Source organism: Phoxinus phoxinus (genome assembly GCF_949152265.1).
Source record: "Phoxinus phoxinus genome assembly, chromosome: 7".
NCBI lineage: Eukaryota > Metazoa > Chordata > Actinopteri > Cypriniformes > Leuciscidae > Phoxinus > Phoxinus phoxinus.
This window is the reverse complement of record NC_136882.1, coordinates 30,195,604-30,214,389: the sequence shown is the minus strand read 5'-3', so window position 1 is coordinate 30,214,389 and position 18,786 is coordinate 30,195,604. Positions and strand designations below refer to the sequence as shown.

At 39.8% G+C, this 18,786-nt stretch overlaps 1 protein-coding gene across 2 annotated transcripts in view; it reads right to left on the bottom strand.

The window, feature by feature from the left end:
* Window positions 1-314: 314 nt before the first annotated feature.
* Window positions 315-18,786, bottom strand: part of gli2a (GLI family zinc finger 2a) — a 76,643-nt gene continuing 58,171 nt past the window's right edge. For both annotated transcript variants that reach the window (XM_079619861.1, XM_079619860.1), the window contains exons 6-14: window positions 12,805-13,006; window positions 12,490-12,688; window positions 10,945-11,055; window positions 9,466-9,594; window positions 7,584-7,733; window positions 6,470-6,634; window positions 5,050-5,331; window positions 3,681-4,017; window positions 315-3,567 (exon numbers count right to left, since the gene is read on the bottom strand). In XM_079619861.1, the coding sequence (XP_079475987.1) occupies window positions 1,424-3,567; window positions 3,681-4,017; window positions 5,050-5,331; window positions 6,470-6,634; window positions 7,584-7,733; window positions 9,466-9,594; window positions 10,945-11,055; window positions 12,490-12,688; window positions 12,805-13,006 (3,719 nt within the window). In that variant the 3' untranslated portion in view covers window positions 315-1,423. The remainder of the gene's footprint in view (window positions 3,568-3,680; window positions 4,018-5,049; window positions 5,332-6,469; window positions 6,635-7,583; window positions 7,734-9,465; window positions 9,595-10,944; window positions 11,056-12,489; window positions 12,689-12,804; window positions 13,007-18,786) is intronic.

Here is an 18,786-nt window from a genome sequence, read left to right as displayed (position 1 = left end):
TACATTGAAAGTAAACATAACCGAAAATAAGTGAGACGTACTATTTCCAAACGGAAGTGCGTCACGAAGCTCAGTGCAAGTGGTCCAGTAGACATCTACAAAATACCTAAACCTATACAAATGAACAGATATCTGTGTTATGACAAGCTCATGAATGATGATATTATTACTTTTTGCGACTGCATTTTAATGAACATGCTCACTTTGCACTTTTTCCACACTTATTTCTTAAATTCAAAAGGGTGCGCTAGAGAGCTTCTGAAATACCTGCTCCACAAGGAGCAGGCGGAAGAAGAGACAAAACAAACCCAGTAAACAGAAAAATTAAGATGCTGTATTGAAAATGTACAAAAGCTATACATATGCTGAGTTCTGCAAATGGCATCACAAAATACCAACCAACTACGATAGTTCAGACTTTCAGAATCGATCTGTCCTTGGTGGGAATTTCTTGTAACGGTCCTAAATCAAAGGCAGAAGTCATTTTAGTATGTGCCTGTGGTTTATCACAAGCTCAAGAGGGTGATGGACCTGTTAATTGGGATGTGATGTCCGCTGAGAGCATACAGAGTACTTGCATATTCCTTTAAAGACATCTCAAATGGACGCACGGGTTGCGGTCCATGGACGTAATGCTGCCCTTCAACATCACACAGCCAGATGAGAAACAACTACAGAGATCTGAAACTCCTGGAGCATGCTTCGAGGGAATCTGTCAATACAGATGAAATTGACCAGCTCAGAGGAAATGTGCAGACATTTATGTCCATCAGTTTCTTATAATTCCTCTTAGGAGTGACAAGGGGGTACATCAGAGCATTGTGCACATTATGAAGAAGCATGTGCAGTTAATATGCAGTACACATAATTTAAAGCATGAAGGATATGGAATAACTATAAACAAAACAGCAAAACGCAATAAAAATATCCATAACTCTATTAGTTTAGCTACATACCAGATTACATAGCATTATATGAGTTTAAATCTTATTACTTCTTTTATGTGAGGCACTTAGTGAATTTCAGTGCACTGTTGAGAAAGGGAAAATCAGACTTATACAAGTCCAATAACCATTACCCTGATGTACACTAATAAGCATTAACAAACAAACTTACATTAAACATATATGGCTTTGTGAAACATCATCTTGAGGTTTTTGCCAGCCTGGTTGCATACAACAGTTGTGTTAGCAAATGTCTGATAATGTAATTGACTGTGTCCACCTGAATGCTGCAAGTTTAACTTTTGCAAGAGACTGTACTTCAGTGCCTTTGCTCTTGAAATAATGCATAAACATGTTTTTCTCTCCTTTAGAGAACAAATTAGTGTTCATTTTTATTCTTTGTCACTTTATTGTTCAATGTCTTTACATTTAAAGAACATTAAAAGCCACCCCTGATTTTTTAATAAATTGTTTAATTCTCAAGCCATCATGTTTAAGAATTTGCTTTCCTCTGCAAGGGCCGTTAACATTGAGCTCATGTCACCAATGGCCATGTTGCCAATACCTGCCGGTATTGAGGCTAAAGTAACAGAGTTACGAGGGGTGGTGAGCCGTGAAGAATTCTGCGAAAGACTCTGCAGAATCCCCGGACTTAATGTGCCGGACATTAGGCTTGAATGGTCTCCATCATCCAAAATGGCATCGAAGTCTATTTGAGTGTGCTCAAGGGTTTGAGTAGAGTCCACTGTGCTGGTGACCTGATTAACCCCAGGAGACGCCATTGTAGACACTGAAGCAACAGGGGCTTGGTTTGCACACGGGGACATGGGTGAACCGTAATCCACACTGGGGTCCAACATATGGATCTCTCCTGAATAGTACACAGTGCCGTTCCCATTGCTCTGTTGACCAAAGTCACCTGGTCTCTTTGGGATAGCTTCTGACGAGTTGGCGTTAGACAGGGAGCAACCATTCTGCTGAACCATACCTGACCCTGAGTGTTGCCTATTCAAAGGTTTGGGATCGGATGGAGGTCTGGGTTGTATCAGTCCTCTGCCTGAATTTTGACCGGCAGTCTGAGTAAGGGGAACATAACTTTGCTGGTTGCCGTTATTCAAATGTGTAAAGTTTGATCTGAAATTCTGCATCTGTTGGTTTTGCACCACTCTTCCATTATACGGACCCATGCTGTTGCATGTTAGGTGTTGACTGGAGTTGAAATTGAGGTCCTGCCGATATACCGGTTGAGGGTTTACTTGCTCGCCGAGATTCTGACATGGATTGGTAATAGACTGCCGACACAGCTGGACAGAGTTCATTCTCTGGATGGTCCTCTGTGGATAACCCTGTTGCATGCTAGCCAGATTCTGGCTCATTGGTACAATCTGTTGATTAGAGCCAAAGCCCTGGTAAGGGCCAAAATTATGCTTCTGCTGAACCACTGCCAAGTTCCCTCTTAGTTGTTGCTGCTTTGGAAGCCTTGCATTTGTTTCTACAGAACCAGAACTGACCTCGTTCCATTGCACAGGCATGTTGTTCTTGTTCATGTCTTGTGTATTGGCCATTTGCTCTGGATGTGAAAAAATAGGCTCTATATGGCTTCCATTGTTGCTTGTCATGCTAATTCGCCGTTGCCCGTAGAACTGTTGTTGTTGAGAGGTCATATTACCATGGAAGTCTAGTGGATGACCACCATTGAAAGAAATCCCTGGGTCCTGATTTGAGCTACCATTCTGGGACCTGAGGTACTGTACCATGTCATCCGGAAGCACCAAATCATCCTCTTGCTGATCACCTCCATCACTGGCAATATTCTCCATTAAAACGTTCTCTGAAATACTAGGAGGCCTTTGGCTGAAGGGATGACGGTGCAAGCTGCCATCAGAACAAGTGTTGCTCTGCAAGTTGAAAGCACGTCGATCTAATGCAGGCAGACGAGAAAAGTTCATGTTGCTGATGCTGTTGAATCGCTGAACCCTTGGCAAGGAGAGCGGGTCGAAAGTTGTACGACGAACAGGATCACTTGCTCGTCGCAGAAGATTAGCCTGGACTTCATGAGGCATCATGCCAGGGGCACTGTAGCCGGTGTCACTGCAGCGTCTTGAATTGACTACACTTTGGGAATGGTGCAAATGTGTTGAACTTTCTTGCGAGTCGTTGTACAGGGCCATTCTAGTTCTAAGACTCATGCGATCCATGTTCGGTAGAGGTGTCGGTGGCGCACCCCCTGTGGCTGCAGCGTATTTCGCCTTGAGACGGTAGTGTTGTGCCGGCGTGAGATTTAGTAAACTTGGGAGTCCACCTGCACCACCGCAGTGGCTAGCTTCACTGGAGCGCCGCGACATATCTGTGGAGATAGGGTCATAGGAATCTGCTGAGCTGATGTTGTTGTTGCGGACTCCAAAGTGCGAAGTCTCACTAGAGCGACGACTGGAGTAGCAGGGTGAAATACCAGAGGACCGACGACTTAGCGTGTATGCTGAGCTCATCGTGCTGGTGGAGCTGTCTCTGCGCTCATTCAGCTGATTTAGGATTGTCATCTCATACGAAGACAAATCTCCTGAACGTTGGGTTGGAGGTCCAGGCATCTGAGTGCCCATATTTGAAGTCTCCAGCAATGAGTCTAAAAAACAGAGTAATGAGAGTAATGTTAGTTTCTCACAAAGCATAAGAATGCAAACATGGAACTCAATTTCCAAAGTAATAAATCACCCATTTTTTGGCTGCAGTACTCACCAATAGTGGGTATTGGAGGCAGCTTGGTATTTCGGACTTGAGGTGAAGCATTCGCCCAGGAGCAGGAGTCTCTTACAGTTTTTAGTTTTTCCTTCTTGATGTGATCAAGATGTAGTAGTCCTCCCCTGTTTTTACGCAGCTGAAGACCTACTCCTGCAGAAGAACCTGGAGAACCAGTAGAATCTACTACAGGCGTGTCATCTAAAGCATTCAGGTCCCCCAAACTGCCTCCACTGTGCATGGCCATCTCTACTCCACTGTCATTGTTGGTGGCACTGCCAAGTGGCGATGGCTCACTGCTACATGATGACTGACCACCAGGGCTGGACTGATACATCTACAGAGGGACAGTCATAAGCAGAGGTCAGTTCCACCGTTCTATTATTATTAGCATTAAGAGAAGTTCTTCATTAATGTTAGATACAAAAATGTGTAAGGGCAAGTTCCTTTGGGTTTCTCCTTGTGAAATGTACAGCTTACTTGCATATAAGTGAACATATTTAAATATATATTTTTTCTTTTTAAAATGTTTCTACTGATAGTCTACAATAAACTGAATTGGTAGTTCTACAGAGAATTAACTTTTTACACTAAAAGCAGGATGTGATAGGGGCAAAAGTGTTGGCCTCTATCGTATGCAATGAAGTTAACATCAAATCACTTCTTTTACAACTTTTATTTAGTTTCGGTTACAGAGATTTTCACAGTATAACTAAATCAAACATTACTGAAGTTTTTAATATTTTTTTTATATTGACTTGGCCATGCATTAAAAAGAGATTTCTCCAGTGCTCACCTTAGTACAGTCTGTCCATTATTTTCAAAGAGAAGCAAGTTAGTTAAGAAGAAAGGACAGTGTTAGTATATTAGTAGAGGAAATGGTTAGTACATTAGTTTGAATTCTGCATTAAGAGCATTCCACACAGTACACGATAAACAGCAAGCTCTGCACATGCTGTATCTCTGCATGAGGTGATTACTGTAAATACTGCATATCTTACATGCAAAAAACGAATTTCTTAGTTAACAAAAATAAGTAGTTATGGCATTTATCCCTCCATAAAATAGATTAGACACAATCTTACATTTTAAATAGCAGCAGCATGGAGCAGCAACAATGGGCATTGTTTTCTCTTCCGTGTTATTTGACCAGAACAAATTGATTGTACTGGTTGTGAATAACATCACTTTTGATTGTTCAATTACATACCACAGTAATGAATCTTGTACTGCCTCTTTCCCATTGGAAAATAATCTGGGAACTTGTGTTTACCATGCACCGTGTAAAACTGCTTTTAGTCAAAAACTTTGACAGAACCTCTCATCAGTGATGCAATCATTTGTTAAGAACACAACTGACTATTCTTACCACCGTGTTTTCCGTCTTGATAGACTTGACATGTTGGTAATCCTCCACTCCTCGGGTGGTGCTGTTGGGCTCCCCTAACCCGTCTGCTCTTCCCCTTGCATGCTTTGTGTGAGCCTCGTTTTCTCCATTCCCTTTAGGGGGATGAGGTTTAGGTGGCACATCACCACGCTGCTTCTTAGTGACGTGTGCTTCTGGACCATGAACGGTCTTCACATGTTTCCTGAGAGAACTAGGGTCTGTATAGCGTTTTGTGCAACCTGGGATCTTACACACATATGGTTTCTGCAAAGGAGTGACAGATAGCTTTCAGAGTGCAATCAAATCTGACTTAAATCAAATCTCTTGGTCTCAATGAGATGGGAAACAAGATGCACATAATGAAACAGATGTTAAAGGGTTAGATCAGGATTTTAGACATGAATCTCTATAGCTTCCCCATAAGCAGTGTGGTGCATTGACCATGACTTACCCCCGACAGCGTCCTGTGAGCCGAGCTCCGGTCCAGTTTTGGTCAAGATGAAATTAGTCCGGCAAGTTTGCTGGGGTCACGGCAATAAAGCTTTTTTCTTCTCAAATCAATATGTGTTCAAAAGAGTGATATATTTAAAGCACAAAACCGCTGTCTATGGAGAGGTCAGACCTCGTAATGGCTTAGCACTATTTTCTTCCCCGTCATGTCACTGCGCGCTGCCGCTACCCTACAGCCAGCTGCGAGCTGCGCAGGCGCACACCACTTTTTCAGTTGTTCGGCAGTGTTTACAGCAGTGTTTACGTGCTCAGAACAGCTACACGAACGAGCTAACATAGCTACTCACCAAGAGCGATCAGTTTGTACAAGCTTTGTACAAAATGGTGCGGACTTGTGACTATCCGGACTGTACAAACAAAGATGTGGCGCTTTCTCCTCACACATATCACTAACTCCATATTCTAACTCCATCTGGCGTAACTCGTCATCTGTGTATTCAGGTTCGTAAAAATAACCTTTTGGCTGTGTGTCGAAGTCAATGTTGTCATCGTCGCTGCTGTAGTCTGACATTTTATCTTTCTCTTTACGAGTTGTAAACAAAGTTTCACGTGCGCGGCTCGCAGCTGGCTGTAGGTAGCGGCAGCGCGCAGTGATATGACGGGGAAGAAAATAGTGCTAAGCCATTACGAGGTCTGACCTCTCCATAGACAGCGGTTTTGTGCTTTAAATATATCACTCTTTTGAACACATATTGATTTGAGAAGAAAAAAGCTTTATTGCCGTGACCCCAGCAAACTTGCCGGACTAATTTCATCTTGACCAAAACTGGACCGGAGCTCGGCTCACAGGACGCTGTCGGGGGTAAGTCATGGTCAATGCACCACACTGCTTATGGGGAAGCTATAGAGATTCATGTCTAAAATCCTGATCTAACCCTTTAAATGCTCAAACCTCATTTGAGTGCGTGCGGTTCTGGTGCTTGGCTCGGTCTGAAGCATTGGAAAATGCCTTGTTGCAACCCTCATGCTCGCATACATAAGGCTTCTCCCCTGTGTGGGACCTCAAGTGAGTTTTGAGGTTTTCCAGTCGAGAGTATGCTTTCGAGCAACCTTCAAACTAGAGTAAGAGAAAGAGAAAAGCATGTCATTATGTCAGCCCTCTTCAGTCTGAACCCAAAACCAAACAGCTTTATGAGTGAATCTTATAAAACCTGTCAAGAACATGTCTGGGTTATATTGCACCCCTAAATCAAAAATAAAATAAGAAATTATATTTTTCTTAAAAGACAATGTAGTCTATTGGACAATAAAGCATATTTTCTATACAATTCTCATTACAATCATTTTAAATATTTTTTATTGTGATAGCTTTGATAAATTAGTTTGTTCAGATCATGTCATCCTCAGTTATTATGATCAATCTACTGGGTTATATATATATTCTACACACATACACTGAAGGTGTGTGGAAACTTCAGTAACATTTAATAAAGAACCATGGCACCTTCCTCTCATCAGACTTTAATTATGTCTCCATCCTGTCAATCAGCACGCTCAGAAGTTCACTTTTTAATAGGATCTCAAGCCACTAAAATTGGCTAGAAACGCAAGACAGCAGATCAGAGTGCCTTCATGATGTTTTAGGAAAATAAAAGTAGCCAAGATGAAATTGTGTCCTGTTTAAAATCACATGTTCTGCTGAAATAAGAAACAAGCCTATTTCTGTAAAGCAATAGCTTGCTCTACTTGTGGGTCCAGAAATAGAAGTGTGTATTCTTGCAATTAAAAGTAAAGGCGATATAGGTTTTTAAATAGTGAGGGGGAGGTAGTAAGGGTGGTTACACTTTATTTCGATATTGCACTTTAGACAATCTCTAAGTATAAGTAATTTTGCAAATATGTGTCAACTAACTCTCTTTAGAGTATTAATAGACTGTTAGGTTAGGATTAAGATTAAGGTTAGTAGAATAAGTTGACATGTACTTGCAAAGATACTTATAGTCAGAATGTCTATTGGGGGACCATCAATGAAATGAAGGCCCGATGAGCAGTGGTGCATCACTTACTGTGCACTTATGAGGCTTCTCCCCAGTGTGTCGACGCATGTGAACCACAAGCATGTACTGGGCCTTAAAAGGCTTCTGTTCTCGCGAGCACTCCTCCCATCGGCACACAAACTCCTTCTTCTCTCCATGGATGTGGTCATTGTTGATATGCTGCAGGTAGAGAAAAGTAACAACATGAATGTCAACAATGGCCTTAATTCATTAACTGCAATGAACTTGACAAGGATGTGACAACGTAATATGCTTGGTCTTGACTCTTGGCGGAATAGATCTGCAATGATATATATATATATATATACACACACACAAATAACTGTATTCTGTGTAGTTTGAACAGTACTTGCTTTGTATTCTTCTAACAGCACCTAACCTAACCCTGAATGGAGTTCTCCAGGGAAGGATTGCATGAAATAAAATCAAACCATGCCATTATTTTGTTTCTTGAGGTATATAATTTAGATCGCAAGCAGAGAGCACAGACTATAGCCTTAGGACTAAAAAGGGTGTGTAGGAAGGAAGTCCAGGCTCTCAGTTTTGCTCTGGTCTCTAAACATTCCTTTGTTTCCACTTCTGATTCCTCTTCCTTGTCTTCTCTGGCTGTAATTATACCTTACACTTGGTCTCGCTTTTCCAAAACCATTTTATCGTATTTCTTTGAAATCCGAATAATGACGGACAGCAATCTTGTAATCCCCAACAACAATTCACTTGCAACTACTTAAGACCATATGTTTATTTGTGCCTTTATATTAGTCTAGTGTGGGTTTTAGAAAACAAAAAAACAAAAACAAAAAAACACTAGGCTCAGCTTAGACCAGTTTGGGCTTGTTCTGGAATTGGAGAATGGCAGGAACCTAATCCCACTGATCCAGAACCCCAGAGAATTCCAAAGCTCCAGGTCCAGGTCTCACGAGGAGCCAGACTGGCTCGGGGTGTTCCTGTCTAAGCAGTGCGTCTGACTCTGGGCCCAAGTGTATCTGTCACATTGTGGCTTTCAGATTGTTAATAACGCCCAGCAGAGGGACTGAGGTGTCAGAGGTGGAAAGGGCCACTCCAGAGCTGCTGGCATGATGACGGATTTACTATATGGCCTCAGGGAAGTTAAAAGGTCAGAGGGTGCACAGAGACAGGAGCCATACATACGAGAGCATGTGTGTGTAAGTGAATGTGTTCTGCACCTCTGCGGGTATCAACATGCTCATTAACCTTACACGTGTCAGTGACAGGAAAGGATCAGTTACAGCTCTGGCTAAAGCTGTCGATGAGAAACTTGTCCAACATGTGTAGTGTTTCTAATTATTTACAGTTGTTCCTGTTTTAAAAAGGCAATTTGTGTTTGTTTTGGTTAGTCACAATGACCATTACGAGAAAATAGCTCGTCTAGCTTGACAGCATGTTAAGGCATCATATGCGCACCCCTAACATGAAGGCTTTTTTTATTTTTTATTAATTAAGATGCTTTATAAGATTATTCTTCTAACACAGATGCATTAAATTGCCCAACAGTGATAGTAAAGACACTATACAATGTTACAAAAGTTGAGTTAAATGAGTAAAATAATTGCTGTCCTTTTGACTTTTCATCAAATAATCCTTTAAAAAATATCTATAAAAAAGCCCTGAAAATTCAGCTTTACCATCAAAGGAATACATTACAATACATTAAATAAGACACTTTATCAATTGAGAAGATTTGTAATGTTTTTCTTTTAGTGAAACTAATAAAGTTCCATAACAGTTAGGATGCTGCTGCATAATGTAGGCAGGAGACAGAAAAGGCAGCTCACTAGGTTTTGAAAAAGAGCCCTTGTGCTGTGGAAATGAATAGTGAGTTAGAATACATTTAAAAATAACAGGAGTTTAATAGAACAGTGTGACTAACATGAACTAGCTGCTCCTGCGTGTCATACTCTTTGGAACATCCTTCCCAGTGGCAGTTGGTCTCATACACAGCCTCAGGTTCTTGCTTGCATTCGTCTTTATCAAGTTCCTCCCGTAACTCCATATGATCCTGTTGAGGAGACAACACTGGTAAACTTTATTTGTATACTTTATTTTATTAAGCCTATCATACATGTCAGTCAAGAGAAAATGTTGTTGCTCTGTGTTTGATTTTTAGCTTGTGAGACTGAATATATAGTTGATATATTGTAAAAGCACAGAGCTATAAGCTATACGCCATTGACTTATATGGATAGTGTAGCTTTGATTATTTGGTCTTGGAAGAATTTGATGAGAACTGTTTGAGTTCATATTGTGATCTCTGACTTCTGATACCAGACTTTGTTATCATGGGAAATCCAGGCAAAGCCTGAGATATGCTTGTCTGATACTCTAGAAGAGACATGATAAGTTAATAGGCTGTTTTTCTCAGAAGAAAAATCTGACAAGCAGGGTACCTAAGGAATGGTCTCACTGTGGTCTAGGTAGAAAAAAAAGAGATACTAAAGAGATCTCATTAGTGTTTTTTATTTCCTAAGGGAACTGATCCAGGTCTTGAGTTATTGAGAATCAGATGGGAACTATTGTTGGTGGTCATGTCGATTTTGCAACCCTCGTTTCTCTTAAGACTTGGGAATGTTAAGAATGCTTTTGAGCTTTAATGAAGTTTAAAGCTAAATGGTTCGAAACCTCTATAATGTGGTGAGAGAACGGAATGCTTCATGGCCACATCTAATGTCACCTCCCACATGCTAATTTGTGTGATATCCAGTCAAAAGTCAAGGGTATGTCTATCAGCGAGTGCTATGTTGTTAAAAGCACTAAAGCAACAACTGATAATGGTTCCTTTGAAACTATCCAGAGTTTGGTTTCTTTCATTCCAAGTGTTGAAACCTCAAATATGAAGGGTTTTGAAAGAGGTCCATGCTGACTACAGCATGTTTATATTTGGCCCACTATTGGCCCACTGTGTGCTCATCAATTCACATCTGCCCTGATCACACTCCACACCTCTCCTCATGTATCTTACCAGCACACTGTCACAGAACTGGAAATGAGCCGAGAATTCATCAAAAGAGTAAGATACAAGAGAGACTTAAAAGAGGTGAGCAGAGATGAACAGAGAGATACATATAAAGAGGTCTGGGCCAATTATTGAAGTGGATCAATCATTTATTGAAAAGATTAGGGAAAAAAAGGACGTTTTGTTCATGGATGTTTTTTTTTTACTACATTTTTTTAACTTATATTAAGAGCTGTTTGTCACGCAAAGCCATTGTTTAGCTTCAGAGGACTTGGAATATAGAGCAAAAATCATATGGACTATTTAATGAAACTTTAATAGTTATTTTGAGTCCATTTTGAAGCTTGAAAAAACCTTAAGATGACCTAAAGTGATAGTGAACATGATCCCACAAACCTGAGATCCAGGTGAGATGGGGTGGGGTCCATCTGCTTCAGTCTTCACCTTTGACCTCTTGAATATCATAGGGTTGACAGTGCTGCTGACAGCAGGATCTCCACCAGCATTCTGCAAGAGAGCAAAGAAAGAGTCATTGGAGACACCATGTCGACGGTTTGGCTTCTGGCATGAGTGGTGATTTCACGCCTACAAAGGCACCATGCTCCAGATGCCATATTTCACAAAGCAACTTGCCGCAGAGACTAAACAGTTTAGACTGCACTATGAGCATCTGTCAGATGGAAATATGAAAAGGAAGAAATTATTACGCCCAGAGAGCGAGTACAGACTTTGATCCTCAGATGGATTCATAATTCAACAGACAGTCTCTGTGAACATGCAGGCTCTCCGTTGAAGTGTGGGTGCCTTTTCTTCCAACCACTATAGTATGGCAGAGGCCCATGTTTTCTATTAACTCAATAACCCTGACATGGTTTGCTCAAAAGTGAGGGAAATGTGTTTCTCATAACTTTAGTGTGTGTGTATGTGGTTTGGAGATCAGCAATAAAGCTGGAATGAAAACTGATTTGGTGAGTGTCTGGATAGAGTGAGAGAAGGTTAGAGGAAGTTTATATTCTGGATGGCCACAGTGTTTACATGGGAGTGGATCCTTGGTCGATGAGCATTACACAGCCTTCTATAGAAGCTGATTCATGAAAAAATAGGGATGAATGAAAAGATTAGTTCAGATTAGCCTGAATTCCCTGGTTTTTTTATGTTGGGAAGTGATGTTGTACCACTATAGCAATGCTATTCACCTTTGCCATTATTTAAACGCTATTTAAAGTTAATCTTTAAAAATACTAACAATTAAATCTTCATGCAGTACATTACAATATAGTGATCCCTTAATTCACTGGTAGCGTTTGATTTATTTTTGTTGTTAGTTAATGTTTTTAATTTACTTAAAAACAACAGTATAGAATTTAAACATCTGCAATTATTGATTATTGGCCATAATATGAAAGCAATTATTTGAAATAATTATTTATTGGTGCATCCTTAAACTATACACTACTGTTCAAAAGTTTGGGGTCAGTCAGATTTTTAAAAATATTCTCTTATGCTCACGAAGGTGGCATTTATTTGATAAAAAATTGTCAAAACAGCAATATTGGGAAATATTACAATTTAAATCTATTTTAAAATGTAATTAATTCCTGTGATGGGAAAGCTAAATGTCTTCAGTAACATGATCCTTCAAAAACCATTCTAATATGATTTGCTGCTCAAGAAACATTTATTATTATTACCAAATGTTGAACAGTCTTGCTGCTTAACATTTTTGTGTAAACCGTGATTAATTTTTTTCAGGATTACGGTAACTTTTAATCAATTTAATGCTTCCTTGCTAAAACAAAAGTATTTCTTTCTTTCAAAAAACAAAAAATAAACGTACTGACCCCAAACTTTTGAATAGTAGTGCATATTATAAACATGAATTTTCCAGGTTTCTCAAGTCAAGAACCCTGAAAACACGCACGGAAACCTCTGTAAAATCACCTGGCTGGACTCTGTGTTGGTGTCGGCGCTGTTGTTGGTCAGTGCAGCAGCTGCCACCAGCGTCTGCTGCCTGGAGCTGAGGGAAGGAGAAGGCTGTAGGAGGGGGGGAGTGTGTCCAAATGCATTCAGACTTCTCTGTTGGGACAGCAGCTGGTGGTATGCAACTGGTGTGATAGGATGTGGGAATGTGAAGGACGGACTGAGATGTGAGAAAAAGGAAATAGTCGCATTTAGTGTGAGTTCAAACAATGGGCAACCTGCAAAAACATTTACAAGGAGAAATCAACACAGATGGGAGAATGGTCATTCCTGTACCTGATGGCCCCGACGGAGAGGTGGCCGTAAGAGCTGCTGGCAGCCGAGCTGGAGCGGGAGTTATTGATGTAGGCCACCAGAGAGTTGGGCGAGGTGCGGATCATGGTCTGCAGGTCGATGCTGGCATCCGAGACTGGAGAGATGGACAGCGCTCGCTTCCTGCTCACCCTCGGCGTCAGTCTGGGACTGGGGAAACGGGACACTGGAGAGAAAAGACACTTTTTTCACTCTCACCTTAAAGAGATCCGTTCAATTCTCTTTATCTCCAGAATCACTCCTATGTTGGCTTGCAAACAACTCACTATGAACAATTTAACAGCCTAATCATACCAATCTCACCCAATGAGGTTGTTCAGCAGAATGCCAAACAGATGCTACTAAACAACATTGATCAGAGAGTAAAATTAGGCAAACAAGCAAATAATGTTTAACTTAGAGGAGATTTGAGTAAGATTCTTTAGGAGTGCCTTTCCGTTGATGATTATCTCCAAGAATATATATACATCTGTCTATGTTAATCATCTTCAAAAAAATAGCAAAGTTATTTTTGTTTACAATTCCATACAAAGTTGATGGGTTGGTAAGAGTAAGCATTTATTTATTTTACTATTGTGAAGTATTATTACAATAATAATAATACAAAACATATTTATTTAAAAAGCACTTACAGTATTTAAAATGACAGTATTTACTGTACTTTACAGTCTCCCTTACTGAATAAATGTATTAATTTCTTTAAAAAACATTTCCAATTTTTTTTTTTTTTTATGAAGCTGCAAATGCTGATGTCAAAAGTTATGCAACAATCATATCCACATTCACACTTGATAATTATAAGGGGGGAAAAAAGAGTTGAAAATGACAAAAGTACCCTTCCACAAAATGTAAACACTGTATAATTTGCATTTCCATTTGCATTCCAATTGCTGAGTGAGTGTTGACTTAAAGGCCATGTTTCTATGCATGTGCTCTGAACTGTAGTAAACAGGTGCTGTGCATTAAGCACTGGTGTAAGCGGACAGAGAACAGCAGTCGGGCATGGAGGCTTTTTTGCCCTCCAGGGGGGCATCAGCAAAGGTGCTACAACAGGAAACATGTAATGGGTCCATTAAACTACACACAAACATGAGCACCTCACAAAAAACCTTCAACTGACATTTCAAACAGACGCCTGTCAAACTCTCACAAATCCACAGCCTCCAACCAGTTAATTACTCCCCTGCCATTCTTTAAGCAACAGTTTTGATGTGCACTGCAAACAGCAACTATTATAGGTTGTTATGCTAAATATAAAATAATGAGATTTTGACATTTGATTCCTCAATGCTTCATTTAAAGGTAAAGTGAGTCATTCTGCACCATTACATCAAACGGAAATGTAATCATTTTTATATATTAGCGAAATTTCACAATTATAGATACTTCAGCAAAAAGTAATGTAAGAAAATGGTCCTCAAAACAATTACATATGACAAATTAACAGTCAGCAATACAATAAAACAAAAACTAATTACCGGTACAAACAAAATGGACAAATAAATACAACAGAACGAAAATACAAATTCAATAAACAGTTTAAGTTTTTCAGGAAGATGTACTAACTAAAAAAGTAAATAGCCAAAAAAAAGTAATAATCAATTGTAAAACAACACTGCAAAGTCTTATTAAAAATTAAATTAAATATAAAATATAGATGAATCCTTATTAAAGCTACATAAGTTATTCAGTCAAGATCAGTGAGTGATTTTCCTTTGACATTTGTTGTTTGATTATCATTATAAAACGGATAGTTCCAGTCCTTGATTCTGATTGGTTGAGCCGTGTTCAAAGCCGTTGTAAATTACTCAACAAACACACACCTGTTACCGCATTACATTAGTATTACTGCGCATATGCCGTTTGTGATTCTTTGTTGCTGCATGTGTTGTTTAGCAACCAGTTTGGAACTACATTGCTTGGCGGAGGAATACATGATTGTGTTATATTTTTTGTTGCTGGTGTTTATTTTATGAATAAAATAAATATTTTTATGGAGTAACCGTTTTACTTTACTAAGATTTAACTCCGCTCCATGTCGTGCCTAACAACGCCCCTTAGCTGTTCTAAATCCACTGTAAAACACGGCTTCGCGGGGCTTATTGCTTTATTAATGACCGACTGCAGCAGGTTTATTAGGCTGCTGTCACTTTAAGAGCTAATGCACGGATCCAATATACAGTACTGTTACACAAGTGTTTTCTTTTTTTAACCGTGTACGTTTACATCAGACAAAACCCAGTGTTTACATGAAAACTCTCCAAAAAGGCATTTTGACATTTTTGTGTGTACTTGTTTAGGTGGGTATCCGACGTACATTTGCTGATTCGTGTTTAGCTCAGACTCGGAGCGAATGCACAGAAAGCTGCCCGGTAACAGTGTTTCTTTTGTGGCTTATCGGATGCGCTTTTAATAACATAGTTTAATATCAAATGCGTCCTGCAGTTTAGCAACAATAGACTGCATGTTTCATGTTATAATGTTAACATCTGATTTAGATGTTAAGTTTGGGCTTTTTCGGAGGAACAAAAGCGCACCACTGTCAAGGAAAGGAATGTGCGCTTGACGGAAGGCGGCAGTGGCACAATAATCGTTTTATCTCGATTATCATCAGTTTTCGTAATCGTTGGAACTTGGAAGTCAGAATCAAAAATCAATTACGATTAAATCGCACAGCTAGAGGCAAGTATTTTTGATAATTTTTTTAAAATTCCATCTTAGCAAGAACAAATAAATGTGTCATTTCATTCAGTGTTTTTAAGATTGGGAGGTTGGCTTTGGTTAGAGAGGAGCAGCAATAGTTTGCGAGTCTGTGGTCAGACGGGGAACCACAGAATGACAAAAACAAGAAATTTAAAATGAGTTTTTCATTAGTTATATATATAAAAAATATATATATATAAAAAAAAATTCAAGAACGTCTCTCGATTTAATTATTCCAACCCCCCCCCCCCCCCCCCCCCCCCTAAAAAATATTCCTAAAACCCCTAATAGATTCTGTCTAAGAACTTTTCCAGTTTGCTGTGCCACTGCCACGTTGATGGGACGGCGTGTGGCAGCACTTAGCAGGCCGCTGCCCACAGAGTGAAGAGAACAGCAGGGGGTAGCAGCGTCTGGCCTGCCCTCAGCTGACGAGTCCCACACACTCTGCAATGGTCTGTTTTTATAGGCAGTGTCTCTAATTTAGGGGTGCACAGGTTCCTGGGAGAGAGCTAAACCAGATGTGCAGTGCTGTGAGGCGGTGGTGGCAGAGGCTGGCTCAGGCAGTCCTGTCGACCCTGTGGGATGGGGAATGGTGGGTAGGAGGAGGTGCTTCTAATTGAGGATCTGGCCTGATATATAGCTTTATAATTACAGGCGCTCTCTGCGCGTATACAAAAGAGGCAATTATATTAGGCATCTGCTCTGATGTTTTTATTGGGATGCCAGAAAAATTTATTTGGAATGTGTTATTCCTATGTTCCTTCTCTGCTTTAATTTCCTTTCGAGGATCAATGACAATCTATCATGCAAATAATAAAAATCAACTAATCGAATAATCATACTGTAAATACTTGAATATAAAAACGAAACTAGTAAATAAATAAAGTAAATTATGCAATCAGTACAGATTTTTTTGTTGTTGAAAGAACTCCAAATCTGCATTTATTTGATAAAAAAACTGTAAAAACAGAATTATTGTTTACAATTTAAAATAACTGTTTTTATTGTATTATATTTTAAAATTTAATTTATTCCTGTAATGGCAAAGCTGAATTTTTAGCAGAAATTACTTCAGTTTTCAGTCACATGAAATCTTTCCAATATGCAGATTTCTCAGTGCTCAAGAAACATTTGTTATCATTATTAATCTAGAAAACAGTTGTGTTGTTTAATACTTTTGTGGAAACCGCGATAAATATACAGTACATCTTTTCAGGGAAAAAACAACAACTTTTGAACGAGTGTATTGCAATTGAAAAAATAAATAAATGTTGAAGTGCAAAATAGGAGCGTCTTGTGTTAGTCTGTTGTGCAGGCATATGTGTGTGAGTATGTTGGACTGAGCTGCAGTGGTGACAAGACTCCCTTCCTATACACCCAAAAACCTCCGTTCCAAAACACCAGAGTCCTGCCTGTAGCCGGACAGCAGACATTTGCTTTGGCAGTAGCTATTATCACGGGACCTTAAACCGTTCCCTCTGGCTATGCCATACAAATGAGTTCAGCACTTGTTTCCCCCCTCTTTCCATTCATAATCTTGAAGCATTCCTGTGTAAGCAACTCAATTAGAGGCTGCAAACCCCTTCACTTCAACGTAGAGTTAAGAAGCAGAGCTGAATTGAGCCATCGATAAAACAGAGGTCTGTTCAACCTATTATCCTGCTGTTTTGGGCATCAGGCTGTGAGCCGGAGGCTGTGGTGATTTATTTATTCACTTTCATCCATCCAGAGGGCGTAAGGCCAGCATTTCCCATCTCACCCATTGAGAAGCATTGACTGAGACTTCTCATAACATTGCATGCGCAATAGATTCACTGAAAGTACAGAAAAAGGGCCTAAGGAACGTGCCCATTGAGTAAAAAACCCGTCTGGGTGTGATGGGGAAATGCGGCTGTGTTGTTTTTAGTGGCGACTGTGCTTTCAATCGGCGTGTCGCCCTGTCAGACGCAGACCATAATTAACATGTAAAGTGCACGGCATTGGCATGCACATGCACTTGGCTCAGCAATGGAGCGTTTCAGCAAGACGTGCACTCATAGCCGACGCCGACTCCTTTCATTGTTTTCCTCTATTTGTTATTTTGGGGCCTGTTGGGGCAAATGCGTTTGGCATTCACATCGTTGGCAGGAGGAAAGTGATCTGCAGGAGTGAGCTACATGTATTCAAAGCTTTTTGGGTTTAAATTCAAGAGGGGGGTGATGATCCATCATTCTTGCGTCTTAAGAGTTTACTCTTACCTTTATAAGTCATGGATGACTGATGTGGGGTTACATACTAATCATATTTAAAGACGAGAGATTTGTTTTAAATACTACTCTCGGCACCAAAGGCATGTGAGCCACTCCATGAGTGAAAAAATAGCAAAATTCACTACAATAGAGTATATATTTATTTCAATTTGCTTGGCAAAAAGAAAGAAAGAAGCAAAATAGTTAAAATCAATAATGAAATCTAATATTTATAAAACAATTATAAATATAAAGGTTTTATAAATATTATATTTAACTATATGTATATATATCGATCACAAGTATATATAGTCACAAATATAGCATTTTAGTTTTTCAACTCATCATGTATTGTAATGGTGTCTTATAGGTGGATTTATCCAAAGTGGAGTTTGTAGAAAATACAGCTTTACAGTGAGGTTTACAGCTATATGAAATGTCAAAATGCTTATTTTGCCTTACAGTGAAGTCTATAACAACCTATTCAATGCCGCATGACTCCAGTTAGTGTCTTGGTTTGACCCAGTGGTGCGTGTAAAACTGCCGAATGTCCAAATAAATTTACAGTGCTGCACATGTTGGCTCTAAATGACAAGCTGGACAGATTTTCCATGTGCACAGTTTTCATTTTTTACAACAACGATCACCATTTACAGGAAAACCCGAACATTCTCTCTCCAAGTCAGCTGATGGGCAAATGGGAATCATGAAGGGAAAAACAAGAGGGCCACTTTGTGCATGCTGAACACTCACTCTAGTGGTGGGTCTGCTGAATTTATTAGAACGTAAATTGATTTTTAAATACACACACAAATTTTATCTGCACACCATTCCAAGACAAACGCTAGGCTCTGCAATGCATATTTATCAGGACTTTGCTCTACTGAAGGGCTTGCTTTATGCCACCACGCCATGAGCTGACATCGGCCATCAATGAAAGCCCTGTGTCTGTGGGTTGGTGTGGAGAGCCGTGAACACCTGAGTGCCCAGAGTGAGACCACATCAAGCCAGGCGG